Source organism: Electrophorus electricus, chromosome 4 (assembly GCF_013358815.1).
Source record: "Electrophorus electricus isolate fEleEle1 chromosome 4, fEleEle1.pri, whole genome shotgun sequence".
NCBI lineage: Eukaryota > Metazoa > Chordata > Actinopteri > Gymnotiformes > Gymnotidae > Electrophorus > Electrophorus electricus.
This window is the reverse complement of record NC_049538.1, coordinates 15,445,486-15,456,830: the sequence shown is the minus strand read 5'-3', so window position 1 is coordinate 15,456,830 and position 11,345 is coordinate 15,445,486. Positions and strand designations below refer to the sequence as shown.

Below are 11,345 nucleotides of genomic sequence, written 5' to 3'. Positions count from 1 at the left end.
ACTCTGTGAATGCTTTTGAGAGGCCCAGCCAGAGCCCAAACTTGAACCCGATTGAACATCTCTGGAGAGATCTGAAAATGGCTGTGCCCCGATGCGCCCCATCCAACCTGATGGAACTTGAGAGGTTCTGCAAAGAAGAATCAGAGAAACTGCCCAAAAATAGGTGTGCCAACCTTGTAGCATCATACTCAAAAAGACTTGAGGCTGTAATTGCTGCTAAAGGTGCTTCAACAAAGTATTTCACAAAGGCTGCGCATACTTATCTACATGTGGCTTTTTGGGTTTTTTATTTTTAATACATCTGCAAAAATTCCAAACACTTTGTCATTATGGGGTATTGTGTGTAGAATTTTGAAGGGGAAAAATGAATTTAATCCATTTTGGAACAAGGCTGTAACATAACATAAAATGTGAAAAAAGTGAAGCACTGTGAATACTTTCCGGATGCACTGTAGCTAGGTGCAAGTATTCAAGTACTTGTAAATCAGAACAGAGTCTACATGAAATTATTTTCCCTCTTCTGTAATTGATTAAACCTCTAAAACGCATCTGTTCATCAGAATTACATATTTAGAAGTTATTTTCAAGAAAGAAAATTATTAAACAAGAAATTTAGCAGTTGACCAACTTGGTTGGCTCATACTTGCTGTGCCTCCAAGATAAATGCATCAGACTTCAATATTGGGTTTGTTTAAAAAAAACAGCTTTTTTGGTATGAAAATTTCAAAATGGAAAATGACTACTGCAAACTAGAGTTCTCTCTGAATGTTTGGCTGGGACTGTCTGACCATTACAAACAAACAGCTTTCATTTCTCTGATTTTCAGATCCTTTTGAAATGCATGATGGCTCAATTTATAGAATTTAGCAGATGCTCCAGAGTTACTTACAAAAGTGCTTTAGTTGTCTATACAAAGTATATTTAGCAGAAATAGAAAAAATACCCTTAACTGAGACTCTGCCAGAACTAAGTGTCAATACTAAAACATAGAATATGAGAGACAACACAATACATGCTATGGAATAAAACACAGTTCTAGCAATTACTGAATAAGTCAGAGCAAGTGCAAATATAAAATCTTCTTACAAGTGCCCAATTAGGTTTAATTAAAATCCTTTACAAAGAGTTTTCAGTTGGTGTTTAAAGTCAAACTTTTTGCTCTTTGGACAGACAATGGAAGTTAATTCCACCAACTTGGTGCTAGGACAATGATGATGTCTTAATGTTTGGGATGGCAGTTCAAGCCAGGCAGTACTTGAAGCACAAAGGGTACTGATCAGATTTTGACCATTGCCATCAAGTAGTAGAGAACAGGTCCATTTTTGGCCTTGTAGGGAAGGATCAGAGTTTTAAATCTGATACAAGCACCTACTGGAAGCCAGTGAAGTGAACAGAGTAGAGGAGTGGCATGGGAAAATTTAATAGCATTGAAGACCATATTTTCTCCTTTTGCAATTTTGCCAACCAAAAACCAAACATGTCTCTGCCATCATTTTGAAAATTGTGAAACAGCTTGCAAAATACCATAGCACGCCTGACTCTTTTGATATTCCTTATTTCATAGTGGCATTATGCTAATGAAAGTCCCACCCTGCAAACTGACGGGATTGGTTCCTTAGGAAGGTGATGTATGAAACCGTGCCTGAAACCCTAACATGGACATGTTAATGAATAAAAATACATGATAACCAATTCTTCAACAGTTTTCTCTCTCTTTAAGGAGTGAGAAAGCAGTGTGTGCATTCAAACAAATTTGGATCCGGTTGTATGCAAGTGATATAGTTAATAAAATGGCAAATGGCGCTATACTTCTATCTAAAGTAAGTCAAAGTCAGAGTAACTCTACTCATAGTAAATAAATAACAACAAAGACTGATTTGAAAATAAATAAATAAGCAAATAAAATAATAAAAAACGATAAAGAATTATCACACTTGATAATGGTTGAATAATTAGTCTTTATCCCTCCTCAAGAAGTTAGGAGGAAACACTCATAAATTAGTAAGTTGTTACTTGTCTAGTTGTGGTTGGCACATGTGCTTATGCGTCGGCTTCAATGTCTCGCAATGTTTTAGAGTAAAAACTTTGAATGTGAAATAAAAATATGCAAAACTAGTAGACCTCAGAAGGTAAACAAGGTTAAAAAAAATCTTTTCATTGCAGGGGTTGAGGTAATAAAATGTTTTGGGTAAAAGAAAGTTGTAAAAATTAGTAAGACAAATATAATCCTGTATTTTCATAAGGTGATCTGTGATCTCAGTATAGTGGCTTTTGAGGATTTCTGTAGGATTCGGGCGGAATGAGTATATGTACACGGTTAAGTGGAGAGAATAGCTGTCTCTGTAGAGGCTATGAGATTCTTTGCACTTGTAAAGAGAACACTATATCTAGAGTTTGTGATCACCACTTAGGGCAACCAGTAAAAGCCTCTGCGAATTGATTTCTTGTGCATTTTGGCATAAGCTTTTTGCAGAGATTACTCGTCAGAAAGGCCCTGCAAGCAGCTGAAGTCTCATTAGACATAGCCACTATGCTATGTTAAGTCTCTGAAAGACTTCCTGATTTACTATATGGTGGAAGATTTTCCAAAATCAATTTCCATTTGTAAACCTGATGGCAACTGAATTACATGCTTGTGCAGAGTTCAGGAGCAAACACCATTCACAAACAGAAAAAAAAAAATCCATTATGGAAATTCTAACCACTGAAGATCAGGAATCAAGAATATTCAATATGTCTTGGAAAATGTTTTTAGAAAGATGGGAAATATGATGAAGGATTGAACTGGAGGAAATCAGCAACTCAGTGTTCCAAAACTTGATGTTAGTTGATCAAGTATTTGTCACTGACAGTTGCCACTGCTGAAAGCTATATCTTATCAAAACATATTTGCATTTGAGTATGAAATCCAAGCAACAAATTCTCCACTTGAATATGAACCATGGCCAATCAACCCAACTGGCATCTAAACTGAAAATAATTTGGAACGGTCAACTGTGTTTGATGATACACCTGAAAAATGGGCAAGTACAAAGACAAGGCATCTCTCAATTTAGTTAGTGACTACAGAGTGGTGTCCAGCCCACTGTTCTAGTCAAACAGATGCCCAAATCTATTGTAAAATATGTCGCTGATAATGGTAGTGCATAGTCACGCAATCTAACTTTACAATTATAGTTAATGGTTTACATGAACTGAATTACTAACGTGATGGAAAATTGTCAAGAAATTATAAAATCGGATTTGGCTTATTTCCTTGAATAATACTTGTGGAGACATCCCTGTATAATTAAATCTTCATGATAAGCCTAGAAAGTTTTTTGTTTTGTTTTTTTTAAACATATTGCAAATGACTTTCATCTACCTATATCCCCATCATTTTAGCTTTTGTTGCACTGGAGGTCAGAACAACTCCTCCACTAAAAAAAAACACCGAGAGAGAGAGAGAGAGAGAGAGAGAGAGAAAATACCAATTTTCTGCATATTGTGTAAAAGAACCGCACAGCAAACAAAAGATGCTCTAGGCTCTAGCTGATGTGCAAGTTGTCCTGTACAGGTTGAGAGGTTAAATACTGGGGGATGGGAGCTAAAATCCTTGGAACAGAACTGTTTTTGCACAGTTTTTTTTTTAATGAGTTGCCACTCTAATTTTAGAGTGTTCAGTCTGGCAATATGATGTAGCTTTAATATGTGGAAGGCAAACAACTAATGACGAACAAAAAATGGTTGTAAAGCACAAACTGTGTTTCTGAATCTCCTTCCTGAGAGGAGGAAGAAGGGGGAAAAAAATCCTCTGAACCAATCAGCCTGGACAAACTGACAGAGCAAAGACACACTGACGGTTTGCCCCAATGACTGGTGAATAAACTGCTCAGCTAATCTAACTACCTTCACAGTAACTTCAGAAGGAATCATTAGTCCTACTTTGTTTTTCCAGTGTTAGCAGGGGTTTAGCTCTGAGCAAATGATCTGGGTACAGCATCAGTCACCAAGCTAGCATGGTACACATCACAGGACAGCTTTCTCAAAATCTGTCAAACAACAAACAATAATATGTAAACAAGGGTATTGTCCACATGGCCACCAAAGGTGGTTGTTAGGTAGTTATGGTCACACAGATGCTGACAAGAGGAAATGGAAGCTCTTCAGTTTATTTTGCTGGAAGAGCAGAGGACATATCAACAGCAGATAGGGACACAGTCCGATGTTTCCTGAACAGGACTATGAGATGGCAGAAAATGCCCTGGAACTGACCTGACCTGCAGTAGGATTGTTATACCAGCCCCCTAAAACAAACCGCACAAGCAAGCAAGCAAGCATGCTAATTTCAGACAGCAAAGACATTTTTGAATTTATAAACATCTGAAATCCTTAATTGATGGCCTCATTGAACTGAAGAGAAGCTCCAAGCAATCCTGGCTAAATCGATTAGTGCAGATGTAATTGCTGAAATTCTAATTGTTCAGGAATCAACATCAGCATGTTTATTAATGAACCCCATGAGAGGTACCTTCCAAAGAAAATGTTTTTTTTTTTTTTTATTTGATAACACCTAACCAAGGCACCCCAAGAGAGCACCAAGTAATTTTGTTCAATACAACATTTTAAATGAACTTTTCCACAACCATCCCCGAGATGTGATAGGCTAGGGCAGTGTGTAATATTTTGCTGCAGTAAAACATTTTTTGCTTGACTGAGCTGCAGTGGTCAGATAGAACTTACTTTCCTGAAGTCTTTTTGTTTGTTTTTTAAATAAAAAACACGTTTGGAACTTTTGGGAAAACATTCCCAAAACATCCCAGTGCATACTACACATTTACTGGGTGCTCCTTAGAAGTACAAGCCAACATCAGGGTTAGGGTCCTGGAAATAATTTACTTACCACTAGGATATTAAAGCAACTAGAAATAAATATCTGCACCATTAATACTATTCTTACACAAATGAACAATGAGGAATTCCAGCAGAAACAGTATACAAAGATCAAAGCATCATATTAACTGGCATCATTTATTTCTGTTTGTATGATGAGTTCATGTCACAATTTTAAAAGACCTCCTTGATTGATGAATGGGTTTGCCATCTTGCCTCTCAAGAATTCTACCCTCTCAGTCCAATTCAGAGTAGACAGGGGAGCTTTGAGTCCTTTACACAATCCCTGGGGATTGCGGCTGTTCATTATGTCAAAGAGCCTGTCAATTATTTAAAAGCAAAAGTTCACTGAAAGCATCTGAATAATTACCATAAATAATTTCACATTTCCATGAATCATTAACATAATTCTTTATATTTTAGAAATTCAGTATTTGCAGCATGGCTAGTTATCTTGACAAGAAACAAAGTGTCTGCATGTAGAATTCCCTCAATGAATTTGGGCATTGCTTCACAATGTCTAATCTGAATAGCCAAGATCTCTCACTGTGGGCAGAGCTACTATCTGTGCAGCCAGGGACACCATCTTCGGGGAATCAAATTACACATGCTTCCGTTACCTTTTTGGCAGCCTGCACTCCATCTTGCTTGGACATCATTCAGATGAACAATGCATGTCTGGTTAATCTTGCCTGCGGTGCTAGTTATTGGACTGTAAACCTGCACTATATTTCATTCCTGTTTTAAAATATGGCAAGCATCCATCACCACAAACACCCTTTCACCAATCTCTATGCATGAAGGGTTTTAAAAGCTCGAGAGTTTACCTTTAAGTGGCACCCACATGCCATCTCTAGAGGCATGTCCATCCATTGTACTACCACTCTTGCAGTTGCACCATTTAGACCTTCTGTGCATCTGTTGACGGACACTGGGTCAGGTAGTAGGCAATGTGAGCCATCAAATGGTCTTGTAGGCCAACCACAATAAAAACAAGGGCCTCGGTGGCAACATCCATCTCATTCCAGCCTCCATATCCAGACCTTTTCTACATATGAAAGTATTTTTGATAGCTAGGGCATTTACGCTGAGATTCAACATCCATACACAGCTGGGTTTTCCTCATTTTCTTTAACATGTCCAACATAATCTGGAGCTAGGCTCAGCCTCCACAGCACTTGTACACCTTTGCAAAAATGAAGTTACTATTTAATATATTTGGACCAGCATTTTTTTAACGTGCAATCAAATTACTTGAAGCATACCTTTTATAATGCATTTAGGCGTGGTCAAGACAAACTCATGCCTTTGGACTACGGAGCTGGAATAAAGGCTTCAGCAGACGGCTTGGGGGGGGGGAGATGACTCACAATTTGACTTCCGGATAAAACGAATAACTGAAGCTACTTTGAGGAGCAACACTCAGAGCAGGTACAGATGTATTGTCACCTGTAATCTCCCAGTGACCGCTCATACATCACTTATACAACAGTTTTGGTTTTTAAAAAAAAAAATTTGGAAGCAACTTTACCTTTAAGTAGTTGCAAAATGAATTACAAAAACACTTCAGAACAGCCAAACATCATTGGCACTGTATAGGTGACAAGCTACGTAGAAATGTCACACCTGATTATTTTGATTACATACACCTCTTGATAATGGCATCTTACCAGGGCCCAAATCAATGGGCTGAACATAAGAATTTTGCTAAGATATTTAGCATGCCAGTGGCTGCTCTGGTAGCCTGTGCACCTGCCAGTCTTCCTGAGTCCTGAAGATGGAGGGAGACACTAATTTCACTCCTTCAATCTCCAGGCTGTGCATCCCCACATGAAACCGATATCTACCAAATTTGATGGAATGCAAGACGTGTAGAGTGTTTAGTTGCATCTTTGCATGTCAGGTAATTATGCAGTGCAACATGCTTTTACAGTGTCCACTGCCTTTTCATGAGCACACTCAATTGGCTGCCCAAGTACTCGCCAACTTGCAGCCAAAATCCCAAATGCATTTTTCATTGTACCCGAGAATGCCTGTAACAATTCTTTGGTCCTTTGAAACAGGATCCTGTGCAAAGGGAAACAAATGTCAAAGAAATAGCAAATATAGCTGCAACACCAATATAAAAGGGATATGAAATATTGCCTGGGCAAACTACAGATGCCTTTCTTTAATGCAGTTTCAACTATTCCCTGCCTCAACACAACTGATCAGATAATCAGCCCTTCATAAACTGCATCAGTGCAAGGAATAGTTAAAACAATACAATAAATGGGGTCCCCAGGACTGGAGTCGAGAGCCACTGCTTTAGTGCAATTACTTGAAAATCTGTTCATTCAAGTACATGATAAAACTGTAGTTCCAGTTAAGCAATAAAGACTTCTGTAATGCTATAGCCTCCTGATGTACATGTGAAAATGATTTTTTTTTTTTTTTTTTTTTATTATTGCAATTTCAGTACTTACCTGGATTAGGACAATGAGGTTGACATGCAAATAGAAAGATGCATCTCCCACAAACACACGGAGAAGTAATCTGGCAGCCAGGCAGGGGAGTTGGTGTTGGCAATTCTAATTTCCCTTTTTGGAAAAAGATTCTCACTCGCCCATAATTGTAACAGTGAGCGGTAAAGAGGCGGACGCATGTGCGTAGAAGAGCGAGATTTAATAGGGCAAATCCAGATTCAGAGTCATTAGGGTAGTCTATGATCATAGAGCAAACATGGAGATTTCGGGGACATATGATAAATAAACCAAAGGCTAGGATAGTATCCACAGGAGCTATGGAAAAACGAAGGCCAGGAATAACAAACCAAAGACACACGAAGGCAAACAGGGAAGCAGGCTATAACAGAAACTAGGAAGTAACATACGGAGGTAAGGAAATACAAAACGGCTAGACTCAAACAGGCTACGAAAAACCGACGGGCTTTCTAACACAGCCAAACCAACAGTCAATACAACCAAACACAGACACACAACCATTCAAATACAATAAACGACAAAAAGACAAGGCACACGACAAGATTTAAATACATGAACTTAATAAGGCTAGAAACGCGGGACAGGTGTGGAAAATCAAACGAGGGGCGGAGAAAACGAAACTACTGAATGGAACTAAAATACACAAGACAGGGAGAGCATGGAACATGGAAGCTGGGAGGGACTAACCGTGACAATAAGCAGTAACATCCACTCTTGTAAATTTATACTTGGCATTACATGCTGCCAACAACACAATGGAATGCATGCTTTTGTAATTCAAATAATCACTACCAGCTCCTGGTGGGGCTCTTAGGTTCACGTGCTTGGCGTCAATTGATCCAACGCATTTGGGGTAATTCCATAAACTACAAAACTCTTGGGCTATATCCATCCACTGTGTCGGCTTTTGAAACTCTACAAAATCTTAAAGTTTTGCCAAATAGCATTGCACATTTCAAATACAACAGCATGCACATTTGATAAACCCAGTCTATAGCTTTCTGCCACAATTTGCTGAGTACAACCACTGGCCAGAATTTGTAGTGTCACAGCAAATCTTTCTGCCAAATCTACCAGAAATATATGCATTTTTGGATGTTTTACATGGGTAGCAAGTTGAGTAAGCAGTCAAACCAACTTTCACACATCCTGAAGTAATCCTCACACATCCTGCATCTCCTTTGAAATGTACCTCATAGGTTTTCCAAGCATTCTAAACTTGCCACCACAACCCCTTATCTGCTTAAAATTCTCACATGCCACCTCTGGCTTTTTGTTTTATTCTTCTCTTTGTAAAGACAGAGCAGCAAAAACAATTCTTCCTCCTCTTTTTCTTCTTGCATTTGTTTATGCGCTTCCAATAACTTGTACGTCGCCATATCTAGAACTGTGATAATAGTTTTCTAGTAATAACTGAACTTATCACCATAAAATGTCACAGCATCACCTGCTGTGAAGAAAGAATGTGAGCTTGTAAGCTTGCGAAGCCGATTTTGGCCTTGTGCAATGCTCGCAACCTTTGTTTCGCAGGTAGTATGCTGAGCCCTTAAGGGCAAACTCCTTCCAGTTTTTTGTGTACTCATGGCCCTGTTCTACCAGGAGTCTATCAGAAGATCTTAAATTCAGTTAGGACAGACTAGTAAGTGTCCCTGAAATAACAACTACGAAGTCTAACAAAGATGAGAACATGTAAGATATACATACAGTTCAATGTTTTATTTTCATTTTACCTTCGAGTATCTTTTTTTATTCAAACCTCTCTTCAACTCTTCATTTATGAGGTTCTTACATTTATATTTACAGCATGTAGCTGATACTTTTATCCAAAGCAACTTAGAATTATGAGTGAATACAATTTGAGCAGGTTAAAGGTTAAGGGCCTTGCTTAGGGGTGCAACAGTGGAAAGATGACAGTGATGGGGCTTGTAACCTCCTGGTTGCAAGTCAAGCACCTTAACCATTGAGCTACCATTGCCCAGGGGTGCCCAGCTATCACTGCCCAGAGGTTCTTCCCCCTCAGATCCTCCAGAAGACCACGTACTATGTTCTTTGCTCTCCTTTCTTGGTCCTTTGCATTCCTGATCTTCTGCTCCAGATTCTCTACTCTAGTCAAGGCTTCACTGAGTCTGGCCTTTAGACCAGTGGATGATGCAGGCAATGCATAGAATAGTCCTATTGAAAAAAAAGAATGAAAATGTTTTGAGTTAATGGTTATATCACTCAGTCACATCAATCAGATGGCTTACATTCTTAATCTCATCACCTTTCAATCCAGAAAGCCAGTGAGAGAGACCTTATAATACAACTAGGGCTATGATGCTCATAGCTGTTTTGCAGCAAAGCTAGTACAAATATATACATTAGGCCAAGTTTCAGTCTCTTGGAAATGCAGAGAACAGTCAACTGACATGCTGTCTCTTTTCAGCCTTACCTGAGGATTGTGTTATCCTTGTTGACACTTGCTAAAGTGGAAAAAAAAAAACTTACAAAAACTTAAACCTGTTGAAGTATCTCACAGTGTAATACACATAATTGATACCTAAACATACAGAAATAACACCATCAACACATTTTCAGCAAAGTGTCCCATTGACCAGCTACCAAATCCTTATTCTTTGCAGATGAGTAAGGAAACTGAACACAGAAAGTTTAACTCCATTTTAAATCCTGATAGTCTGACTTACCCTATCAAAAGCCTCCAGCTTGAAGTGCTTGCTGTAAAGTGCAGAGGAGTCACCAGTGGTAAAACTTTCCCTTCTTAAAACTACTTCCCACTGCCTTTTTCTCTTTGGGAAACCTTCAAAGAGTGAGAAAAGTTAGCTAGTGTGAGAAAAGGTAGCCAGCTAGCTAGCCATCTAACTACAGTCAGATTAATATGTAAATTGTTCAGCCCACATGAGCAGCCTGTCATAAAAGTTTAACTAACCTAGCTAGTTTCTATTATTTCTTATAAAGTCTTAATTCTTATAGCTAGCTAGTGTGGTCACTAATATTAGCTAATAATACTCTGACTCTGGTGGCCAACTAGTGAGCTCTGAAAAAAAAATTAATGGCAGAATTGTAATGGCAGAATACAACCAAATACAATTCTTTATTCTTACCTTGTGATTCCCCAAGATCTGGTTTGAATTCTATGATGGTTTGTAAAACCCCAAGCTGCACATGATCCAGGCATCTTTTTTTTCCAGTCCAGACTTCTGAGTTATGACACGACTGGACCAACGTTGACGTTCGATCCAGCAGCCAATGTGGTGCCAATGCATATATGTCTATGTTTCAAGCCGTATTCACAAAATAGGTAGCTACAAAATTATAAAGTGAACGAAACATGTTAAGATGGATAGCGTCAGATGAAACCGCTTGACTAGAATTTCCTGTCAAGGTCCAATACCACTTGCTAGTCACCTGAGCTAGGGTTTGGTAACATTGATGGTGCCATTTGTCAGTGTATAAGCTAACAAGACTGAACAGGACCAACAAATGAATTTCCCCCCACCCCACCCAGACAAACTTGCGGCACAAACCTCTTTACCGATTATATCAAAACATAGCATGTCATCTTCACTAGGCAGTTTTCAATAAGTTTACAATGTGCAAGAACATACTTTCTCTTAATATTGACAAAATAAAAGAGATAGTTTTTGTCTCTGGGACCAAGGCTGCTCTCTCTCCCCTTGGCACGACTCTTTTGGACAAAATCTTGTGCATATACCATGAAACCCCCATGTATGCATTAATATTCTTCTCACACTCACTATTAAGCTCTAACAAACAGTTATAAGACATACACATAGATATGCTTACACCACATTCTCACATATGCTATCAAACTTTCATGCATACCCTATTAAACTTATCATAATCAAATTTTCATGAGTAAACAAACCTTCAGTGTTTCTCACATATTTCTTATGTGCACTGCTGTGCTGTTGCACACGTCATCAAACCTCTCACACAGATTCTACTTTCTCATACACTTTGATACTGTGT

General features: G+C 38.6%; 1 protein-coding gene across 1 annotated transcript; it reads right to left on the bottom strand.

The window, feature by feature from the left end:
• Positions 1–9,240: 9,240 nt before the first annotated feature.
• On the bottom strand, positions 9,241–10,575 carry LOC113577282 (THAP domain-containing protein 2-like). The gene is given in 4 exon segments (XM_035525436.1): positions 9,241–9,527; positions 9,787–9,803; positions 9,957–10,139; positions 10,457–10,575. Coding segments are annotated over 4 exon segments (561 nt in total). The 5' UTR covers positions 10,531–10,575.
• Positions 10,576–11,345: the final 770 nt, after the last annotated feature.